Raw genomic sequence first — 25,310 nt, 5'->3', positions numbered from 1 at the left:
GGACAGCTTACAAGACTGCAAATTGCAAGCAGTCCACAAAAATGCTTACATTAGAAAAGAAAAACTTTAAAAAATGGTACTGCTTTTGGTGCCAAAATTGCAGCAATATTAAACGCCGGGGAAAAAAATATAAGTATAAAAATAGAAGTAAGTTGAGTCCCTACCCTTAGCTTAAAGAGAGTCTGAAGCGATTTTTTTTTTGCGATATTTACCTTTTAATTAGCTTCAGTACTCTCATTAGCAGTAAAGCGCCGCATTCCCCCCAAAAAACGAGGACTGCAGACCCCCCAAATTCCCATGGGGGGAATCTGGCCAGCGCTTCCTGGAAGGGGCAGAGCTCTCTGCTATTGCTCTGCCTCTTCTGATGTCAATCGCGGTGGATCGTCGCCTCTACTCGCCCCTCTCACTCTTCCTTTACAGAGAGGGGCGGGGAGAGGCGGCGATCCGTGCGGCGATTGACGGCAGGAGAGGCAGAGCTACAGCTCATAGCTCTGCCTCTCAGGGCAGCACAATCCACGACCAAGATGGTCGTGGATGTTTGCCCATGGGTTTGGGGGGTCTGCAGCCCTTGTTTTTCAGCGGAGATGCGGCGGTTTACCGCTGATGACACTTCTGAAGCTAATTAAAGGGTAAATATAGCAAAACAAATTTTGCTTCAGAGTCTCTTTAAATTGGATCATACCTTATCATATACTATACTATACTTTCTTTGTCTTTATTTTCATTGAAGACATAGAATATGGCCTAGGAGGAATGCAGAACACGCAGTCGGGTAGTAGAATTTGGGTGTGGTGCACATAGAATTGGTAATAGAATTGTTGTGCATGAGAGATGGAATGGAGGTTTGTTTCTGCACATTGGAGTGGATCTACTTCATGTAAGGGAAGGGCACATAGGGGAGAGGCTGCTGCACATGGAGGAAGGATGGTTGCAACACACAGTGGCGTAACTACATTTCAAGGGGGGCCCCCAGCGAAACATTGAGGGGGCCCAGCAATGTTCACACCCCTTCCCTTGCCTCCCCTTGGTGCCTTAGGCCTTATCATGCAAAGATCATAAACAAGTATGGCAGTCGTGATCTTCACACCCATAACAAGTGTAGCCACAAAAACACCTGATCTGGAGTAGTTGAAGGCCCTCCACAGCTCTGAGCCCTCCCTGCGATCACAGGGGCTGTTCATTTACAGTTACACCCCTGGTAGCACGTGGGAGCTGCACATAGAAGTTGGAGGATCCTTAGGGTGGGATCTTCTACAAAAAAGGAGGAATTACTAATAGTAGGAAGATCTGTTGGCACATGAGTTAAATGTTGCCAAATGGTAAAGCTCTGTTGCAATTCTAATGGTTCTCAGATGTATCCAAAATCAGAAAAAAAAAAAATTTGTCTGAAATTCCATTGTAAATCTTGAATTACTTTAAAGTGGAATGAAACCCAGCATTTCTTCTTTGCTCTAAAAAATTATTTACAGCATATTATATACTACCACCGTGTTTTTTTTTTACTAGAACAGCATTCAATTAGTTAAACACAGGTCTTGAAAGTTCAGTGCAGAGAAATCTAGATGCATCCGAAGTGTAGATAATGTTATCTTGTTTACTTTATTGTATCAAGTGAGGAATGTGACACATTCTCTGACTGTGCAGAAGCTCCTGGACACAGACAGACATTCAAAGAATTTCTGCCTTCAATACATAACAAATAAAACCAGTTATGAATAAAATGCAAAGGCAGCTCTCAAAGAAAAAAAATGTACTTTTGGGAACTTGTAATTTCTAAAATGAATAATAATACTTATGCACAAATGCAAATATGATAACTGTATAGCATATAAAAAGTAGGAAAACGTGTTTTTTAATATTATGTCAGGGTTTTATACCACTTTAAGATAGGTTGTGTCATATTTCTCCAGGGCAGCCATAAAAGTAGACATCCAATCAAAACGCACGGTGCACAGAACCACAGACACTTGTTGTATGAGCGTTGGGCTCGCTGGGGAATGTGGTACAAGTATCAGCCTCTGGACTTAATCAGGTCTGTACATGTTTTGTGCAATCAAGAATAATATTTTGTAGCATAATGTGAATGTGATGATGAACTCAAAACTCAGTTGCTTAACCACTTTGTATTCAAACGTTTTACTCCTTAAAGCAAGTCTGAAATGTAAATGAAAATATAAACAGGAGAGGGAAGGCTCTGGGTCCTATAGAGCCTTCCCGGTCTCCTCATTCCCCCGAAGACTGCCGAAGACAGCCCAATCAGGAAGAGAGCAGTCCACGACCGAACAGTCGTGGTCTGCTAACAAGGGAGCCTGTGGGGGAATGCATGGAGCAGGAGGACAGGAGGAGAAACTGGAGAAATTGGAAACTGCATTTTAACAGGAATAATAAGAAAGAAATAGGGAAGGAAAATCATTGTTTCTCAGTTTTCAGCCATCATCATTTTAAAATAATGCATGCTACTGTAATTAAAACCCACATATTTTATTTGCCATTTTTTTCCCAGTTATTACACCATTTAAATTATATCTCTATCACAATGTATGGTGACAATATTTTACTTAAAATTAAAGGTGTATTTTTTCAGTTTTGCGTCCGTCACTAATTACAAACCCTTATTTGCAAAAATAACAGTAACATACCATCATTACATACATGTTAAAAAAAAGTTAAGTCCCTACCGTAAGTTAACTATTTGTGTATTTTTTTTTTAATGTCACTTTATTTATTTATTTTATTAATGTGTTTTATTTTGGTAACTATTGGAGGGGAGTTCAGGAGTTAATTAACCTCCTTGGTGGTTATCATGAGTCAGGCTTGGGGTGGAAAAAACAAACCAGGAGCAGTAATCCCGAGCGTGACTCATGGTAGCCGTAAGCAGGACTGTGCAGATAGCACACAGCGGGCATTTTAACTCACCTCGCCCGGGATCCAGACGCTGGCAGCCATTCTCCTTCCTGTCCTCGGAGGCTCTGGATCCCTCTGATGAGATTGCCATCTGTCGTCATAATGACAGACGGGGATCTCACTACAGAGTCACAGCCCCACCCGGAGAACGGAGGAAAAACTGCAGTGCTGGATCCCCAGGAGGTGCGTTTGTGCAGGGGCTGCTGCAGGCTCTCTGCAGTGCGATTTTTTTCCCCCTATTTGGCTACTAGATGTCTCCTCACTTTACTCTTCTCCTGTGTAATAAGAAGTATAACGTGTATGCTTTACTTTCACTTTTGTCAATGACCACCAGCATCTTTTTGATGCTGGTGATCACTATTCACAGGCACTTTGATCAGTGAATGGGAACTGTTTTTCCACTCACTGCTCAGTGTACTAATGAGCGGGAGCACGTGGTGGGCAATCCCCATGAGGTAAATATATCTACGCTCTTGGTACTTTTGATGAAGTCCTGCGGGGTGTAGATATACTGCTCCTGGGATGATAACTAGTTAAACCTGTTCCATTCTGTGATTGGTGGTTCACTTTGAATCTGATGCATTTAAGCAGATATAGTAAAGATATCCAGCAGCAACAGAAAAATAAACCATTAAAGCAGAACTGAGTATATACGGAAAGCTTTGTGTGTTGTGCTTTTGACTGACTTTGTCTTCTTTGACCCAAGTTGTAATGTGACATATGTGATTTATTGCACAGGAGATACTTTGGTGAGAAGATTGGATTGTACTTTGCTTGGCTGGGCTGGTACACGGGAATGCTGATCCCTGCTGCTCTTGTTGGACTGTTTGTCTTCCTTTATGGATTATTTACTATGGACTCCAGCCAAGTAAGGTGAGGCCTGCCAGATCTTTCCACTGCTAATTCTTAGATGCTGTGCGACATAAAGGATGTCCTCTCAGAGAATACGTGGTATGACATGGAGCAAAGCCAGGAGCTGCTACGAGGACTCCAAGAAATATTTTGCAATGTATTACCATGTAAGATTTATCTTTACAGGACACCACTGAGAAATGTTTGATTCCAACCTGACCGCAAACTACAGTCTAATTATCTCATAAAATCTCAGCTGTCTTTAAAGGACAACTGTAACATAAGGGATATATGGAGGCTGCCATATTTATTTCCTTTTAAGCAATACCAGTTGCCTGGCTACCTTGCTGACCCTCTGCCTCTAATACGTTTAGACTCTGGACAAGCATGTGCAGCAGATCAGGTGTTTCTGACATTACTGTCAGATGTGACAGGATTAGCTGCATGCTTGTTTCTGGTGTTATTCAGACACTGCTGCAGCCAAATAGATTAATAGGGCTGCCAGGCAACTGGTATTGTTTTAAAGCAAATAAATATGGCAGCCTCCATTTCCTTCTCACTTCAGTTGCCCTTTAACACATGCAGAAATTTACACTTAACTGCTGCATTGTTTTGTTTTTTTAATGTGCGCTGAGGAGCCACTTTATTATTCAAATGTAGAGTGTTGCAGGGAGGGTCGCTACTACAGGAGAGCAGCCCCTGTAACTGCGGGGGGGGGGGGGGGCAAAGGTCCCCAGATACTAACCTTACCTCCCTCGAATACTCCAGAGCAGGTTTATTTGTGGCTACATGTCATGGGTGTGAAGATCCTGATGGCCACACTTGTTATATTACCCTAGTGAGATTGACCCCAGGCTGTCAGGGTCACCCAGCGGAGGCAGGGGAAGGGTTGTGAGCATTAAGGAGGCCCAATCAATGTTTTTCTGGGGGCCCCCATGATTTGTAGATACCCCCCCCCCCCCGGTTGCAGGGAGTGCTTGATAGTTACCTGATCCAGACAAAAGGTTAGCTCTCCTCTCGCAGGACCAGCTAACCTTTTGCATCACAATGGAACGGTGGTGTAATGCTGACATCATCCTTCAGGTCTCGAATACATGATACGTCATGTGATCGGGACCCAAAAAATGATGTCAGCATTACGGCATCGCTGGGTGGTTGAAGAGAAAAGCTGATCCTGTTGCACTAACAGCCTCTATTGGGTCCCAATTCCATGTCATATCGTGTGATCGGGGCCCGGGAGCAGGGTGGCAGCGTTACAGTGCGACTCCATGGTGGAAGAGGAGAGCCATCTCTATATCCGGATCAGGTAAAGATCAAGTGCCCCCTGCGCCACTCTCCATTAGGCTTAGGGAGGCAGCACAAGTATAGTCGGCTGCAGCAGCTCTGCCCTGAGTCATTTCGATTTAGAGGGGCCATTAAAAGGTTAAAGCCAGTGTGCAAGTGTTTGGCAGGTACACCAAGCTTGCTAACTGTACCACAATTGGTGGTGGGCCAAAATTATGTCTATGCATAATTATGCATCGCAATTCGAAATCACGCATCGTAATCGTAATGCAAAATTTGCAGATTATGTGTAAAAAAAATTTCACATGTAACTGCATTTTAATGGGAATAATAAGCAAAAGAAAATCATTATTTCTCAGTTTTTTGACCATTATAGTGTTACAATAAAACATTCTACTCTGGATAAAACCCACACATTTTATTTGTCCATTTGTCCTGGTTATTGCAACGGTTAAAATATTTCCTTAGTACAATGTATGGTGCCAATATTGTATTTGGAAATAAAGGTGCATTTTTTTCAGTTTTATGTCACTAATTACAAGCCCATAATATAAAAAATAACAGTAACATGCCCTCTTGACATACATATTTAAAAAGTTCAGTCCCTAAGGTAACTTTTTTTTAATTATTATTATTTTTTGATAAAAAAAAAATACTTGGGTACTATGGGAGAGTGTGGGAGGGAAGGAGTTAATTTTAAATGTTAGTGTGGGTCTTTCATTAAAATAAATATGTAGGCATAATTTTACTATTTGGCCACAAGATGTCTTTGTGCATTATTATCTAATAGTCTATTATAAGTACATGAATAGGAAGTACTGCGTGGCTGTGTTGCTCCGGAAGATACATAGTGATGCAGGCATCTCATTAATGCCAGCGATCATTGACACGGGGACTTTGATTAATAAATGGGAACTGCGTTTCCATTCATTCATCTATACTCTAACGGATTGGCGGACCTGGCGGTGAGAACAAGCATGGGATCGAGTGGGAGTGTGCGGCGGCAAGGGCCGAGTATCTTCGTCCCTGTGAGGTAAAGTGGTGTTTTGTAGGGATGTAAATACTCGGCCAGGAAAGGTAAAGTGGTTAAATAATAGCCGCACATGTGCAGTGTACTGGGTGATGAACACAATTTTTTTTCGCATACAAATGCATTTTTTGCATTGAATATTTAAATAAATAATATCCACGCTAGTGCAGTATACTGGCTTATGAACACAAATGTATTTTCGCATTGAATATTTAAATAATAGCCGTGCGTGTGCAGCATAGTGACTGATTAATGTGAATTTGTGTTTGCATATGAACACATTTTTCGCATTGAATATTTAACTAATAGCCATGCATGTGCAGAACCCTAGCAAATGCATGCAAATATTTTTACGCATTGACTGCAAATTATGCGTAATAGTGATTCACAAACTTTGTATGCTGTACGTATCATAATCGCGCTGCGTAATTGCAAAAAGTAAAAAAAAAATTGCCTAATCATAATTGACATTTTACAAGCACCACTAACCACAATTTCAAATGAGAACACAACATTCAAAAGGCTTCCACAAATAATGCTTGGATTAGGATCAAACAGAGTTACAACAGAAACATGTTGTGGTTGTAGCTCTGGTTGCTCCTAATACAAGCAGTATTTGTTGAAGCCTTTTGGGTGCTGTGTTATCATTTGAAATTGTGGGCCTCTTTAAAGGATACCTGTAGCCCCCTGAAAAAAACAAAAAAACAAAACAAAATATACATACTCACCTAAGACAAGGGAAGGCTCTGGATCCTATAGAGCCTTCCCAGTCCTCTCTTGGTCTCCTCGTTCCCCCATGTCCCCCATTCATATTACCCACTGGCTGCATCTTCGGGTCTCCTCAGAAGGCTTTGGAAGTACTCGCTCCTCCTCTCCCCCTCTTGTGCACAGTAACCACAGGAAGCATTGTTATATGTGCCTAGTCCACACTACATTGGCTCACCTGTTCATCCGGGCATCTGCATGCAGTATGCTGAGTTCCTCTGGCTCCCGACGCATGTCATGCCATCAGGAGCCTCGGGGGGCAGCATATAGCACACAGCTGCCTAGAGGAAAAGAAGTCCAGAGGCAGCGTGGACTAGGTAAATATATATCAGCATTCCCTGCGCTTTTACTCTGCACAAGAGGAGGAGGAAGAGGAAGAGGGAGCTGCCTACTATATAGTCTCTGTCCGCCAGGATGCCTGGGGGTGACCAATAATTCTGCTTTGGTCCCGAGCTATTGAAGCTATGCCTCTGTGTGGATGGGACAGGAGCGGAGCTCAGAAGATAGATGACCATTCTGACATATGATGTTTGACCAGTCCTACTGTAAATGGTCAGATGACTCAAATGACTTTCATGTGAGGCCTATAACCATCTTTGCAATCAAGCTAGAACATTTTTCAGTTTATGTGCTAATTATTAAGATGCTAATTCAGAATTGTCTTGTTTTATCTGCAAGTAAAGAGATCTGCGAGGCAAATGACACGATCATGTGTCCGATGTGCGAGAAGAACTGCACACTGCAGAGGCTAAATGAAAGCTGCATATATGCCAAGGTATTAATTGTCTTCCTGCTTTTCTACACACCTCTAAGGACCGATAGCAATTATAATAATTGACAATATCTGTCAAAGGGCTGGTGCACACCAGAGCGGTTCTGAAGCGTTTTTTAAAACGCTTGCAGGGGGAAAAGCGCTTGGCTAATGATGGTGAATGGGATGGTGCAAACCAGAGTGGTTCGTTTTTTCCACAAACGCAAACTCAGGGGCTGCAGCATTTTTTAGATTTCTGAGGCGTTTCTGCCCAGCATGCCTTATCAGAGTAGCATAGCGAGCGCTACGAACCTGCAGGGGCTCAGGGCAGGCTCTCGTCATTGCCAATTAGCAGGCATACGTTCGTAGCGCCCTCTATGCTATAGCAGCATAGAGGGTGATAGCAGCGGCTGGGAACGCGGAAAATCAGCCCCGTTCCCAGCCTGTCGGCGGCTGTCGCCGAACCGGAAGTAGCCGCCGGCGGGGACAGGACGATCGGAGCGGGGCTGCGAGGGTACCATCCAGCTTCGGGGTGCTGAGGGATGCCCCAGGTGAGTAAATGTCATTTTTTTTTTTTGACTTAAGTATTCCTTTAAGGTCTAAGGTTAGGCCTTGAAGGCGTGTGAATTGTGAACATCATAAATTGATACTAGTCACTAGAGCAGCAACTCACCTTGAGCGTCATGCACTTTGAATACTCTGGATGAAGCTCTGGCAGTCACTTTTGCCTATAGAGAGAATAGTCCCTAGTGGAATATAAGAAAAGTCACTGGTTCTCTTTGAAGAAATTGAAAGCGAGATATACATTGCACCAGTCTTTTCTGGTGGACTAAATACAGGCTAAACACATCCCATGTGGCTACAGGATTTCATTATGCTCAACATTGCTGATACAGGATACAATATTTCAAACAAGTTTTTTTTTAAATTCTCAATAAAGGAAGCCTGGAGGTTATGGCCCTGAGGATAGAAAGGCTGCAGGTGCATATTACTTAAAGAGAAACTCCGACCAAGAATTTAACTTTATCCCAATCAGTAGCTGATACCCGCTTTTACATGAGAAATCTATTCCTTTTCACAAACAGACCATCAGGGGGCGCTGTATGGCTGATATTGTGGTGAAACCCCTCCCACAAGAAACTCTGAGGACCATGGTACTCCTGGCAGTTTCCTGTCTGTGAACCCTGACGCATTGTGGGAAATAGCTGTCTACAGCTGTTTCCAACTGCCAAAACAGCAAGCAGCAGCTACATCACTTGCCAGCAGTAAAAATGTCACCATGTGATAAATGTCAGAATATAAATCAGGGGTTTAAAATATTGTACAATGGGCAAACACTGACTAAATCGTTTATACATAATTATTGTAAAAATGAAGCACTTTTTTTATTACATTATTTTCACTGGAGTTCCTCTTTAAGTGTGCCTCTGTATGCTTTCAGTACAGTTGAATTGCTGAAACCATTTGTGTGCTGTCTCCATTCTGCTACTACCCCATGAGATCCAGAGCCTTCCTTTGCTTCAAGATTGCTTTAAATAGTTCGTAGCATTAAACCCATGTTGGCTAAAACCTTGATGACGTGCATTGAGTATAAATTATTCTTCTGCAAGTGCTAAAAATAGAGTCATGAAGGTGAACTTGTTAATACATAAAACAATTGTTCCTTTTGTTATAAAGGAAAGAAAGAAGACAACTGCGCACAGTTTCCTACCCTGCTAGTTATTGTGAAAGGAATAATATATGTTAAATGTACATTGCATGCCTTGCATACTTTTTTAATGGAACACACCTGCTCAATCATTATCTGCCTTGATCTTATAGGAAATTATTATTGTTTGCGGGCTGGGAGCCCTGCTTTTGTGCAGATACCACATTCTGCTTGCAAGTAACTTTGTTAAGGCTTATACATGCTTTGGGGAATTGTCACCTCAAATAACCATTAAAGTGATACTTAAAGAGGAACTCCAGTGAAAATAATGTAATTGAAAAAAGTGCTTTATTTTTACAATAATTATGTATAAATGATTTAGTCAGTGTTTGCCATGGTAAAAACTTTCCTCTCCCTGATTTACATTCTGACATTTATCACATGGTGACATTTTTACTGCTGGCAGGTGATGTCAGTGGAAGGAGATGCTGCTTGCTTTTTTGCAGTTGGAAACAACTCTTATTACCCACAATGCAACAAGGCTCCCACAGTGTGATGTCAGAACCATGGTCCTGACATCACACTGTGGGAGGGGTTTCACCACAATATCAGCCATACAGAGACCCCTGATGATCCGTTTGAGAAAAGGAAAATATTTCTCATGGGGAAGGGGGTATCTGCTACTGATTGGGATGAAGTTCAGACCCCCCAAATCTCTACTTGCTGTTAGCCGCTTATAGGCCGCTTTAGCCCTTCTCCCTTTCTACAAAAAGCCTTGCAGTATTTTATAAATGTCTGAAAACCATTTACCAAGGATTTCAATAGGTAAACTTTGAATTATGAATAGTAATTTTGGTAAGACCAATTATTTTAATTATTTCACTTCTACCTCTGTTATAATGGGCTTTGTTTAGGGATGGGACGACGAATCCGGCGAATCCACGAATCCCTCGAATATTGGGAAATATTCGAGATTCGTGGATTCGAATCCCGACACCATTTTCCACTTTACGAATCTGCCGAATCCCGACACTGCATCGCCGCGCATTCGCCGCTCGCACACGTCCTCCTCCGACCTCCTCCGACCCCCCCGCGCCTCCTCCGCCCGCCCGCAAACTTAGTATCAACTCATCTATCCAGAGCGGAGCGCAGAGCGGCAGACCTCTCGCTGACTTCCTGGTTCCCTCTAGTGACGGCTTTTACAATGACCTCATCAGTAAAAGCCGGTCTGGCCACTAGAGGGAACAGGGAAGTAACGAAGAGGTCTGCCGCTCTGCGCTCCACGGGAAAGGTGAGTAGATACTTATGCAGGGGTGAGCGGAGGAGGCACGGGGGACGGAGGAGGCCGTGGGGGGTTGGGGGTGAGCGGAGGAGGCACGGGGGGCTACCTACCTACCTACCGGACACTATACCTACCTACCTACAGGCCACTATACCTACCTACAGGCCACTATACCTACCTACCGGCCACTATACCTACCTACCGGCCACTATATACTTACCTACCTACAGGCCACTATACCTACCTACCTACCTACCTACCGGACACTATACCTACCTACCTACAGGCCACTATACCTACCAACAGGCCACTATACCTACCTACCTACCGGCCACTATATACTTACCTACCTACGGGCCACTATACCTACCTACCTACCGGACACTAAACCTACCTACCTACAGGCCACTATACCTACCTACAGGCCACTATACCTACCTACCTACCGGCCACTATACTTACCTACCTACAGGCCACTATACCTACCTACCTACCTACCTACAGGCCCCTATACCTACCTACCTACCTAAAGGCCCCTATACCTACCTACCTAAAGGCCCCTATACCTACCTACCTAAAGGCCCCTATACCTACCTACCTAAAGGCCCCTATACCTACCTAAAGGCCCCTATACCTACCTACAGGCCTCTACACCTACCTACCTACCCACCCACCTACCTACCTAAAGGCCCCCTATACGTACCTACCTACCTAAAGGCACCTATACCTGCCTACCTACCTAAAGGTCCCTATACCTACCTACCTAAAGGCCCCTATACCTACATACCTACCTATACTTAAGGCCCTATACCCTGCTACCTATACTGAAGGTCCCTTTACCTACCTACCTACCTACCTACCTAAAGGCCCCTATACCTACCTACCTACATACCTACCTATACTTAAGGCCCTATACCCTGCTACCTATACTGAAGGTCCCTTTACCTACCTACCTACCTACCTAAAGGCCCCTATACCTACCTACCTTCTACCTACCTATACTTAAGGCCCTATACCCTGCTACCTATACTGAAGGCCCCTATACCTAGTTACCTACCAATACTGAAAGCACATGTACCGTGCTACCTATACTGAAGGCCCCTATACCTTGCTACCTATACTGAAGGCACACGTACCTTGCTACCGATACTGAAGACACATGTACCTTGCTACCGATACTGAAGACACATGTACCTTGATACCGATACTGAAGGCACACGTACCTTGCTACCGATACTGAAGGCCCATATACCCTGCTATCGATACTGAAGGCCCATATACCCTGCTACGTATACCGAAGGCCCATATACCCTGCTACCTATACTGAAGGCCCATATACCCTGCTACCTATACTGAAGGCCCATATACCTTGCTACCTATACTAAAAGCTACCAATATTGAAGGCACCCATACCTAGCTAGCTATACTGAAGGCACCTTTACCTCGCTACCTATGCCTGGGTACCTATACTGCGGGCAACTATACCACGGATCACACAATTCTTATGTGCAGGATTCGTTAGATTCGGGATTCGGATTCGGAGAACCTTTTTAGATTCGGATCCGGATTCGGATTCGAAGAAATTGTGGAATCGTCCCATCCCTAGTTTTGTTACACCCTTGTAGTTTACTCCTAATATCATCCAGCAGCGTATTGTGGTTATAAGAAAAAAAGTTTCTTAAGATCTTTACATATTTTAATACCAAGATATTGAATACATTTTGGTTTCCAAATAAAATCACAATTTTGGCAAATCTTAACCACTTGAGGACCACAATCTTTTCGCCACTTAAGGTCCAGAGCCTTTTTCTCCATTCAGACCACTGCAGCTTTTATGGTTTATTGCTCGGTCATACAACCTACCACATAAATGAATTTTACCTCCTTTTCTTGTCACTAATACAGCTTTCTTTTGGTGCTATTTGATTGCTGCTGCGAGTTTTAGTTTTTATTATATTCATCAAAAAAGACATGAATTTTGTCAAAAAAATGACTTTTTTAACTTTCTGTGCTGACATTTTTCAAATAAAGTTAAATTTCCTATACATTTGAGCGCAAAAGTTATTCTGCTACATGTCTTTGATTAAAAAAAAATATTTAGTGTATATTTATTGGATTGGGTAAAAGTTGTAGTGTTTACAAACTATGGTGCCAAAAGTGAATTTTCCCATTTTGAAGCATATCTGACTTTTGTGACCACCTGTCATGTTTCATGAGGTGCTAACATTCAAGGATAGTATAAATACCCCCCAAATGACCCCATTTTGGAAAGAAGACATCCCAAAGTATTCACTGAAAGGCATGGTGAGTTCATAGAAGATTTTATTTTTTTTGTCACAAGTTAGCGGAAAATGACACTTTGTGACAAAAAAAAAGTTTCCATTTCTTATAACTTGCGACAAAAAAAAATGAAATCTGCCATGGACTCACTATGCTCCTCTCTGAATACCTTGAAGTGTCTACTTTCCAAAATGGGGTCATTTGTGGGGTGTGTTAACTGTCCTGGCATTTTGGGGGGGTGCCTACTTGTAAGCACCCCTGTAAAGCCTAAAGGTGCTCATTGGACTTTGGGCCCCTTAGCGCAGTTAGGCTGCAAAAAAGTGCCACACATGTGGTATTGCCGTACACAGGAGAAGTAGTATAGTGTTTTGAGGTGTATTTTTACACATACCCATGCTGGGTGGGGGAAATATCTCTGTAAATGACAATTTTTTTTATTTTTTTTACACACAATTGTCCATTTACAGAGATATTTCTCCCACTCAGCATGGGTATGTGTAAAAATACACCCCAAAACACATTATACTACTTCTCCTGAATACGAGGATACCACATGTGTGGCACTTTTTTGCACCCTAACTGCGCTAAGGGGCCCAAAGTCCAATGAGTACCTTTAGGATTTCACAGGTCATTTTGCGACATTTGGTTTCAAGACTACTCCTCACGGTTTAGGGCCCCTAAAATGCCAGGGCAGTATAGGAACCCCACAAATGACCCTATTTTAGAAAGAAGACACCCCAAGGTAATCCGTTAGGAGTATGGTGAGTTCATAGAAGATTTTTTTTTTTTTGGTCACAAGTTAGCGGAAATTGATTTTAATTGTTTTTTTCACAAAGTGTCATTTTCCGCTAACTTGTGACAAAAAATAAAATCTTCTATGAACTCACCATACTCCTAACTGAATACCTTTGGGTGTCTTCTTTCTAAAATGGGGTCATTTGTGGGGTTCCTATACTGCCCTGGCATTTTAGGGGCCCTAAACCGTGAGGAGTAGTCTTGGAACCAAATGTCGCAAAATGACCTGTGAAATCCTAAAGGTACTCATTGGACTTTGGGCCCCTTAGCGCACTTAGGGTGCAAGAAAGTGCCACACATGTGGTACCGCCGTACTCAGGAGAAGTAGTATAATGTGTTTTGTGGTGTATTTTTACACATACCCATGCTGGATGGGAGAAATATCTCTGTAAGTGACAATTTTTGGATTTTTTTACACACAATTGTCCATTTACAGAGAGATTTCTCCCACCCAGCATGGGTATGTGTAAAAATACACACCAAAACACATTATACTACTTCTGCTGAGTATGGCGATACCACATGTGTGACACTTTTTTGCAGCCTAGGTGCACTAAGGGGCCCAACGTCCTATTCACAGGTCATTTTGAGGCATTTGTTTTCTATACTACTCCTCACGGTTTAGGGCCCCTAAAATGCCAGGGCAGTATAGGAACCCCACAAGTGACCCCATTTTAGAAAGAAGACACCCCAAGGTATTCCGTTAGGTGTATGGTGAGTTCATAGAAGATTTTATTTTTTGTCACAAGTTAGTGAAAAATGACACTTTGTAAAAAAAAACAATAAAAATAAATTTCCGCTAACTGCTGACAAAAAATAAAATCTTCTATGAACTCGTCATACACCTAACAGAATACCTTGGGGTGTCTTTTTTCTAAAATGGGGTCACTTGTGGGGTTCCTATACGGCCCTGGCATTTTACGGGCCCAAAACCGTGAGTAGTCTGGAAACCAAATTTCTCAAAATTACTGTTTAGGGGTATAAGCATCTGCAAATTTTGATGACAGGTGGTCTATGAGGGGGCAAATTTTGTGGAACCGGTCATAAGCAGGGTGGCCTCTTAGATGACAGGTTGTATTGGGCCTGATCTGATGGATAGGAGTGCTAGGGGGGTGACAGGAGGTGATTGATGGGTGTCTCAGGGGGTGGTTAGAGGGGAAAATAGATGCAATCAATGCACTGGGGAGGTGATCGGAAGGGGGTCTGAGGGGGATCTGAGGGTTTGGCTGAGTGATCAGGAGCCCACACGGGGCAAATTAGGGCCTGATCTGATGGGTAGATGTGCTAGGGGGTGACAGGTGGTGACAGGATAAAGTGTAGAGAAACCGAGAGCCCAATATAGTGTAGTATGTTAAGCATAAATGAAATAAAGGTTATCGTGAGAAAATTATACTTACAAACATGGGTTACCACAAAGGCAACCACTGTATAGGCAGGTGAGGAGATTAGACCTGTCCTGACTCAGGGATAAGAAGTCGCTCTCTGTAGATGCGAAAGGGGGTAGATCACCACTCCACCAGGGGTGGACACGGTATAGCAGTAGGAGAACAGAGGCGCCAGCAGGATAAAAGCGGATAAAAACTTTAAAATTTGCTGGGAGGAAGTGGTGGACTTACCTCCATAAAGCAGACACGAAAGACTGTCTGAATAGTAGCAATCACATTTATTAAATAGTACCCCAAAAAAGTGCAACGCGTTTCGCAGGCCCAGTCCGCTTCATCAGGCAATAAACGTGGGGACAAAACAGAATTTCGGCATTAGCAGGTGTAGCGCCTCACTGTTTTGCGAAACGCGTTGCACTTTTTTGGGGTATTATTTAATAAATGTGATTGCTACTATTCAGACAGTCTTTCGTGTCTGCTTTATGGAGGTAAGTCCACCACTTCCTCCCAGCAAATTTTAAAGTTTTTATCCGCTTTTATCCTGCTGGCGCCTCTGTTCTCCTACTGCTATAGGTGGTGACAGGAGGTGATTGATGGGTGTCTCAAGAGTGATTAGAGGGGGGGAAATGGATGCAAGCAATGCACTGGCGAGGTGATCAGGGCTGGGGTCTGAGGGCGTTCTGTGAGTGTGGGCAGGTGATTGGGTGCCCTAGGGGCAGATAGGGGTCTAATCTGATGGGTAGCAGTGACAGGGGCTGTTTGATGGGTGATTGATGGTCATCAGTGGGTGATTAGATGGCAGAACAGATGTAAACAATGCACTTTGGAGGTGATCTGAGGGTAGGTCTGGGGCAATCTGATGGTGTTTTAGGGTGATCAGATGCCTGTAAGAGGCAGGTTAGGGTCAGATCTGATAAGTGTCAGTGACAGGTGGTGATTGACGGGTGATTGACAGGTGATTTACGGGTGAATGACGTGTGAATGACAGGTGATTGACAGGTGATTACAGGGGAGAATAGATGTATACAGTACACGGGGGGGGAGGTTTGGGGGGGGGGGTATGAGGTCGTTCTGAGAGTGTGGGTGGGTGATTGGGTGCCCTAGGGGCAGATAGGGGTCTAATCTGATGGGTAGCAGTGACAGGGGGTGATTGATGGGTGATTGATGGGTAATTAGTGGGTGTTTAGAGGAGAGAACAGATGTAAACAGTGCACTTGGTGATCTGATGGCAGGTCTGCAGGCAATCTGATGGTGTGGGTGGGTGATCAGATTGCCCGCAAGGGGCAGGTTAGGGGCTGATTGATGGGTGGCAGTGACAGGGGGTGATTGATGGGTGGCAGTGACAGGGGGTGATTGATGGGTGAGTGATGGGTAATTAGTGGGTGTTTAGAGGAGAGAATAGATGTAAACAATGCACTTGGGAGGTGATCTGATGTCGGATCTGCGGGCAATCTTATGGTGTGGGTGGGTGATCAGATTGCCCGCAAGGGGCAGGTTAGGGGCTGATTGATGGGTGGCAGTGACAGGGGGTGATTGATGGGTGATTGATAGGTGATTGACAGGTGATCAGTGGGTTATTACAGGAAAGAACAAATGTAAATAATGCACTGGCGAATTGATAAGGGGGGGGGGGGGTCTGAGGGCAATCTGAGCATGTGGGTGGGTGATTGGGTGCCCGCAAGGGGCAGATTAGGGTCTAATCTGATGGGTAACAGTGACAGGTGGTGATAGGGGGTGATTGATGGGTAGTTAGTGGGTGTTTAGAGGAGAGAATAGATGTAAACAATGCACTTGGGAGGGGATCTGATGTCGGATCTGCGGGCGATCTTATGGTGTGGGTGGGTGATCAGATTGCCCGCAAGGGGCAGGTTAGGGGCTGATTGATGGGTGGCAGTGACAGGGGGTGATTGACAGGTGATTGACAGGTGATCAGTGGGTTATTACAGGGAAAAACAGATGTAAATAATGCACTGGCGAATTGATAAGGGGGGGTCTGAGGGCAATCTGAGCGTGTGGGTGGGTGATTTGGTGCCCGCAAGGGGCAGATTAGGGTCTAATCTGATGGGTAACAGTGACAGGTGGTGATAGGGTGTGATTGATGGTTAATTAGTAGGTGTTTAGAGGAGAGAATAGATGTAAACAATGCACTTGGGAGGTGATCTGATATCGGATCTGCGGGCGATCTTATGGTGTGGGTGGGTGATCAGGTTGCCCGCAAGGGGCAGGTTAGGGGCTGATTGATGGGTGGCAGTGACAGGGGGTGATTGATGGGCGATTGACAGGTGATTGACAGGTGATTGACAGGGGATCAGTGGGTTATTACAGGGGGGATAGAGGCATACAGTACACTGGGGGGGGGGGTGTCTGGGGAGAATCTGAGGGGTGGGGGGTGATCAGGAGGGAGCAGGGGGCAGTTTGTGGTTAAAAAAAAAATAGCGTTGACAAATAGTGACAGGGAGTGATTGATTGGGTAATTAGGAGGGTGATTGGGTGTAAACAGTGGTCTGGGGGGTGGGCAGGGGGGTGTCTGAGGGGTGCTGTGGGCGATCAGGGGGCAGTGGGGGGAAGATAAGTGTGCTTGGGAGTAGACTAGGGTGGCTGCAGCCTGCCCTGGTGGTCCCTCGGACACTGGGACCACCAGGGCAGGAGGCAGCCTGTATAATAGGCTTTGTTTACATTACAAAGCCTATTATACCTATTACATGCGGCGACCCGGGTGCTAGTAACCCGCCGGCGCTTCCGAACGGCCGGCAGGTTACAGCGCGAGGGGGGCGAAGCATGTCGCCGGCGGCTGATCGCGTCACGAATGACGCGATCGCCGAATAACCACGCCCGCTGCCGCCACCGGCGATGGCCGTATTGCGGTCGTTTGGGCCCAGCCCTTGCCGCCGCCCATCGGCTTAAGGCGGTTGGCAAGTGGTTAATGTGTGTATCAGATGAGCAGCTTATGTCTAATAAATTGGATTTCGTGTGTTCACTTTAAAATTGGAGCTCTTGCTGAATTCTTTTAATATGTTTCTTAGTTTCTTAATTGATGTTTGAGGAACCGTCAAAGTAAAAAGGAGGTCATCTGCATATGCAAGTGATTTCAATTCAAGGCCTTTAACTTTAAGTCCTTTTATTTCTGGATCTATCTGTATTGCACGGATTAATGGTTCTAGTCCCAGGTTAAACAGGCCTGTTTTAATAAAGTTAAAAACTAAAACCAGTTTAAAAATGGGATATAGTGGAAGAACTACTTCCCTCTTTGAAGACTCTAATTGTCTTATATCAGGCAACGGCTTTAGTGTATACTGCCAGGCATCTTGTCTGCTGAGAGCTCACATAAGTTACTCCCATTTATAGCCTGAGGAAGCTGGCAAAATACCTGTGAAATGCGTTGCACTGTTTTTGGAGTATACAATAAAGTTATTGCCTGAACGTTGGTGTACACACCGCTCTACCCACCAATCGCTGTACTGTGCAGGATCAGGTCAGCAAAGCCCACAGTATATGTCAAGGAGGAGGTCGGCACCAGTTCAGGATTCTAGATGTATGTCTTTATTCAGGACGTATCCAATATAAAATAGACACATGCATCAAATTGCTGACATGTTTCGAGCTATCTCAGCTCTTAATCATGGAGCTGAGATAGCTCGAAACATGTCAGCAATTTGATGCATGTGTCTATTTTATATTGGATACGTCCTGAATAAAGACATACATCTAGAATCCTGAACTGGTGCGGACCTCCTCCTTGACAAAGTTATTGCCTGATACAAGACAAATTGAGTCTTCACTGTGGAGATAAATCCACCATTACCTCCCATTTTTTAACTTTTTTTAGTAAATGTTAATCGTTCTGGCACCTCTGTTTACAGGCCGGGGACTCCTTTTGTGATTTCCAAATCTGCCCTGATCTGAACATTGCTATAAGAGGAAAAGTACAGCACACATACAGCTGGAACTGCTGGAACAAATTACTGCTGTGAAGTTAAATTACATATTTAGGAGGCTATGTTGTAACTTTCAATGATTATATATATATAATTATATATGTAGACAGTAATTGTACAGAACATTACTAGGATGTAATGTGTATAATTTTCCTCTTCTCAGGTCACTCACTTGTTTGACAATGGAGGCACTGTGTTCTTTGCTATATTTATGGCCATATGGGGTAAGTAAATGTTCTGATATTTCGACAGTATTTATGAAACTGCACCATTACATCATTCGAAATGTAATAATCCATCTATCCATCCTGGATTCATTGCAGCTCTTGTAATTACAGAAAAGCACAAAAATGCAGCGGTGCCCTCTAATGTTTGTCTAAAGTATTATGTGGCTCTGTCTTGCTTATGACATGCAATAAACAGAATTACAAGGCCCTGATGCAGTCACCCATTTTAAATAGGGTATGAGAGAAAATTTACATTAAAGGACCATTATTGAAAACAAAAGTAAAATTTAAAAATGCATACATATAAAATGTAAATTTATTTGACAGTAAAATGCACTGCAAATTACCGTTTTTTCCTGTGTTGCTGTCACTTACAGCAGGCAGTAAAAAGCTGACTGATCTGATAGATTTTAGACTAGTCCATTTCCTCATGGGGTATTCTCAGTATTACCTTTATTCTTTACAAAAGCACACCGTGGAAAGGATCAAAATAAAGATTCTGGTCTGCTTTCCTTCTCTTTTGCACAATATTTTTCATTAAGTGTCTTCGTTAATAATGAAGTAGTTGATCCAGGGATTTATCTGACCGCCATCTGGAGTCGGGAAGGAATTTTTCCCTTTAAAGGCTAATCGGCCCAGGCCTTTGTAAGGTTTTTTGACTCCCCCTGGATCAACTGGGATATGTGCAGGTTTAGGATGGCGGTACCCCTCCCACCACTCAGTAACACACTGCAGAGTTTGTGTTACCTGTCCGTCATTCGAAGCACTTCTGTCCCATCCCGTCGCACTGCTGGTACTGGGGCCAGTCTCATACAGACAAATGGCCAATGCAATGTGAGAAGGGCAGGGGAGAGTACCGCAATATGATGTGACACCTTTGTGTGAAAGGGACATAAAACATTATAGGATTTACTAAGGCTTTAAATAGGCCAAGAACAGTGTACATGCTGTGTACGTTATAAGGTGTTCTGGTTACTTCTGTTATGTTAATAATTGTCCTTACTATGTCCTAAAATTACTGTCCCAATTTTAAGCTGGAAGTTGAAAGTTTATGAGCTGTCCTAAGTTACTTCCTGTTCATAATTGTTCTCTCTATGGCCTAATTATGTATTCCTTTTCTGAACTGAAATATAGGTTAAATACCGGTACTTGTAAAAAAAAAAATCCACTGTTTTTCTGAAAAAAAAAAATATATAATTTTTAAATACGATTTTCCCTTAATTTGTTTATACATCTCCTGCTGTGGTAACAATAATATGAGTTTTTTAGCCAAGCACTGCCATCTTACTGTTTTTATTGATATCTCTGTTATTGTAGTAGCTGTTAATCAAGTAAGCAGATAATTTGCTGGATTTTCGACTGCAAGACACACCATGGTTAAACTCAGTGGTGTAACTAAGGAGCTGTGGGCCCCGATGCAAGTTTTACATTGGGACCCTCTAAGCACTCTATACATAACAATTAATATGGTACACTAAAACCTGCCAACGACAGCCACAGTATCAGTAATGTAAGGAGCAGGGCAGTTTTTAGGCTAAATTGCACCCAGGGCAAGGATGTAAAAATTGCGCCCCCTTCTCCCCCACCCCCGTGGACGCGCAAATAGAGGTGGCCCAAACGCACGCGAACTTCGGTGGTTTGCGTTCACGTTGAACCGTAAAATATATGCAAGTTTGACCCGCCCCCTACACTACATCATTAGGGTCAACTTTGACTCTTTACATCACAGTCAGCAGGCACAGGGTAGCCAATCAGGCTACACTCCCTCCTGGAGCCCCCCCCCCCCCTTATAAAACGCAGGCAGCGTCAGCCTTTTCACTCACTCGTGTGGTTGCAGTAATTTGAGAATGGAGAGAACCTGGCTGCTGACATAGGAAAAGCTTAGTTAGGCTCTTGTGTTAAGCTTGTTCTGTGTGACATCTGCACATTTGTAATACCAATCACTGCATACCCACCTGTGTTCAGTGCACCTACCTACCTACGTGAGCGCACGCAGTGTCACTGCACCTGTTGACGGTACCTTTATGTGTGACAGATGTACATTTGTAATACCAATCACTGCATATCGACCTGTTCAGTGCACCTACCTACCTACGTGACCGCAAACAGTGTTATATACCAGTCACTGCACCTGTTGACATTACCTGTGTGTGTGACAGCTGCACATTTGTAATACTAGTCATTGCATAATTGTTCACAGTACCTGTGTGACCACACGCTGTGTAATATACCAGTCCATGCATACCTGTTAACTGCAGCTGTGTGACAGCTGCACATTGTGTTGTAATACCAGTCACTGGATACCTTTCACTGCACCTGTATGACTGCACATTGTATTAGTCAAGTCAGTGCATACTTTTCACTTCACCCCCCCCTTCCTCGATATGGACAAAACAACAGGCAGAGGCAGACCCAGTGGCAGGCCACCTGGCTGGTCTGTTCGAGGTCGTGCCGACGTGATTTTGTGCGGCCCTGGCCAAAAGTATAGTGCTCAGAAGAAGGCACGTCCCATCAACTCCTAAGATTGTCAGGACATGGTTGACTATTTAACACAGAACACCTCATTTTCCGCAGCCACCAGCGCTACTACAAGCACCACATCCGCTGATTTGACACTTCGCAGGAGTTATTTGGTGGGGAATTAACTGATTCACAGACATTGTTACAACAAGATGAAGGCGCTAAGCAAGTTACACCACCTCATATGTATAAGTTAGGCGACACTATGGACGTAACGTGTGAGAAGGAGGATGATTAAGTACCTGCTGTTACTGCAGTTTATGAGGTGTCTGAGGCAATCGAAGCTGGGGAGGATAATTATGATGATATGGATGCCATCTGGGATCCTAATAGACAAAATGACCAAGAGGACAGTTCAGAGGAGGAGTCAGAGAGAGGAGTAGGACGACACGAGTTGCTGAAAGAAGCAGTGGGAGCTCCTCTCCAGAAACAGCTGGTGGCAGTGTCTGGCACCATGTATCGCCACCTATGGACAGCCAGCCAACATGCCCTTCAATATCAGCTGCTGATGCCACCATAGTGCCATCACCCCAGGGGGGCTCAGCGGTTTGGAAAACTTTGTGTGTGTCTGCCTTAGATCAGAGCAATGCCATCTGTTCTCTCTGCCGCTAAAAATTGAGCCGTGGAAAGGCCAACAGCCACGTAGGGACAACTGCCTTACAAAGGCACATGGAGAAAAGGCACAAACTGCAATGGGAAGAGCACCAGAGGAAAAGCAGCACACAAAAGCAAAGCCATCCTCCTTCTCCTCTTCCTCCTTTAGGTGCATCATCTTTAGCCCCTTTCTCCCTTGTACCTTCACAATCACAGCCACCCTCCTCCACTCCTCCACTCTGCCTCTCACCTTGAGCGGTTCCTGCTCTTCCTCCCACAGCAGCAGTCAGGTGTCCGTGAGGGAAATCTTTGAGCGGAAGAAGCCAATGTCTGCCAGTCACCCCCTTGCCTGGCGTCTGACAGCTGGCTTGGCGGACCTGTTAGCTCGCCAGCTGTTACCATATCAGCTGGTGGACTCTGAGGCCTTCCAAAAATTTGTGGCCATTGGGACACCGCAGTGGAAGATGTCAGGCCGCAATTATTTCTCAAAAAAGGCAATACCCAAACTGTACCATGAAGTTAAGAGGCAAGTGGTGTACCATGAAGTTGAGAGGCAAGTGGTGCCATCTCACACAGCGTTGGGTCAAGGGTCCATCTGACCACGGATGCCTGGTCTGCCAAGCACGGTCAAGGGCACTTGCACAGCCCATTGGGTCAACCTGGGGACCGCTGGCAAGCAGGGAGTACGTGGCTGTGCAGCGAACCAAGTTGTAACACCTCCATGGCTTGCAGGCAGGCCTGCTGCCACCTCCTCTCCTTCTCCTCCTACTCCTCCTGCTACATCCTCTTCGCTGTCGTCCTCCTCCTCCATGGCTGAGCGGCAGTGCTACTCTACTGGTGCTGCGATCTCCTCTCCAGTTGCACAGCTTCAGCTCCCCAGGCCTATGTTGCATGTCAGGTACGACGGTGTCACACCATCTACGTGATGACGCATACGAGGGTACGCGTGACGCGTACCCTCGTATGCAGAGGACGTGAGGTCAGAGAAAGGGCGGAAGTACCACAAGGGTACTACCGCTGAACCGCCCGCTGCCTGGCCTCAACGCGTCACTCTGCTACTCGGACTCCTCCTCCTCCTCACTCCACTGCCAGTGCCAGCCACCAAGTACTATTTAACTTGCCTTAAACTTTTGTATGGGGAAGCGGGCAGAGGGAGGAGCGCTAGCGGAGGGGGTGGGGGGAATTTCCCCATAGGGGTCCGTATTGCGGCATGTTTGGGCGAACAGGGCCCTGTTCGGCCGAACAGGGCCCTGTTCGGCCCTGTTCGGCGGCCATTCAGTAGTTCGGGACGAACCCGAACTTAAAAGGCCGAACACCATCAGGTGTTCGGCCGAACTCGAACATCACCCGAACAGGGTGATGTTCTGCAGAACCCGAACAGTGGCGAACACTGTTCGCCCAACACTACTGGAGATTGGCAATGTGGTGTGTGACAACGCCAGCAATCTCATTTCGGCTTTGAATTTGGGAAAGTTGACACATGTACCCTGCATGGCACATGTGCTGAATCTAATAATTCAGACATTTGTGTCTAAGTACCCAGGCTTACAGGACATCCTGAAGCTGTCCAGGAAGGTGTGTGGGCATTTCAGGCGGTCTTATATGGCCATGGCACGCATTGCCGATATTATGCGGAGAAACACCCCCATGCAAAAACTCAGATGTTGGGGACAGGCAAAAATGGCGCACAGCGCCAATAGTGTCAGAATGGCGCTGAACTTAAAACGATATTTATCGTTTTATATGTGTTTTTTTTTGCAGGGATCGGGCTGGAGGAGAGGCAGCGGGCTGGCAGCGGGGGTCGGGCTGGAGGACAGGCGGCGGGCAGCGGGGGTCGGCCTGGAGTAGAAGCAGCGGGCAGTGGGCTGGCAGCGTGGGTCGGGCTGGAGAGGCAGCGGGGTGGAGGGAGTAGAATTAGGTAGCATGTGTATACATTACATTGTCCCAGCCGGCGATCGCTGGACCTTCACTTCACAGCTTGTACGAGTCCTGCATCCAGCCAATCACCATGCGGAAACTGAAGCCGCATGGTGATTGGCTGGATGCAGGACTCGTGCAAGCTGTGAACTGAAGGTCGAGCGATCGCTGGCCGGGACAATGTAATGTATACACATGCTACCTAATTCTACTCCCTCCACCCCGCTGCCTCTCCAGCCCGACCCCCGCTGCCAGCCCACTGCTTCTACTCCAGCCCTACCCCGGCTGCCAGCCTACTGCCCACTGCCTGTCCTCCAGCCCGACCCCCGCTGCCAGCCCGCTGCCTCTCCTCCAGCCTGACCCCCGCTGCCAGCCCGCTGCCTCTCCTCCAGCCCGACCTCCTCTGACTAGCTCCCTGAATTTTTCAATGGCGCACTGTTCTGCTGTTTTATAAAACGTTATTTACCGTTTTGTATTTACATTAAAACGGTAAATAGCGTTTTATAATCGGCAGAACGGTGCGCCATTTTTTACTCAGCGCCATTTTTGACTGTATGCCAGATGTTAGACCCCTTGAAACATCTTTTCCATCACTTTTGTGGCCAGCATAAATGTTTCTAATTTTCAACGTTTGCCTCCCCATTGAAGTCTATTGCGGTTCGCGGAAGTTCGTGAACTTTTTGCGGAGGTTCGCGAACTGAAAATTGGAGGTTCGTCCCATTGCTGCTCGCAAACCCTTACTCTTTAGGGACAGTCACACAGCCACATGTTACAAGTATATCTGCCTACTTACTAGCGACCACCCGCTCATCAAGGAGGAAGCAGGGACCAGGAGAACGCACAGGTGAAGAGAGCCCGGAAAGCCGACTCCGAAATGGGCACAGCGCACTGACAGCCTGCATGCAGTACCGCTACAGGACATCAGGTGTCATCACGCGGTAGTGACGTGATGATGACTTGATGTCTGATGCAGGCAGCCCAGGAGGAGTCAAGGAATGTGATTGCGCTGGTAATCTTCCATTTGGCTGCACCGCACGTCACCAACTTCACAGCAGTTATGTCCTTCTGCCTGCCCCCCCCCCCTTCTTCTACTTGCCGGTCTGCGCCCAGGGAGGTCGCCATGCCCACACTGCCCAAGAAACGG

At 45.2% G+C, this 25,310-nt stretch overlaps 1 protein-coding gene across 1 annotated transcript in view; it reads left to right on the top strand.

Annotated features, from left to right (window-relative positions):
• Positions 1-25,310, top strand: part of ANO3 (anoctamin 3) — a 522,514-nt gene that overhangs the window by 329,483 nt on the left and 167,721 nt on the right. Inside the window, exons 11-14 of the mRNA XM_068261501.1 lie at positions 1,911-2,032; positions 3,643-3,777; positions 7,514-7,610; positions 19,072-19,132. Of these exons, the coding sequence (XP_068117602.1) occupies positions 1,911-2,032; positions 3,643-3,777; positions 7,514-7,610; positions 19,072-19,132 (415 nt within the window). The remainder of the gene's footprint in view (positions 1-1,910; positions 2,033-3,642; positions 3,778-7,513; positions 7,611-19,071; positions 19,133-25,310) is intronic.

The sequence above is a fragment of the Hyperolius riggenbachi genome, chromosome 11, assembly GCF_040937935.1.
Source record: "Hyperolius riggenbachi isolate aHypRig1 chromosome 11, aHypRig1.pri, whole genome shotgun sequence".
Taxonomy (NCBI): domain Eukaryota; kingdom Metazoa; phylum Chordata; class Amphibia; order Anura; family Hyperoliidae; genus Hyperolius; species Hyperolius riggenbachi.
The sequence above is the reverse complement of the archived record's forward strand: the minus strand, read 5'-3'. Positions and strand labels throughout refer to the sequence as shown.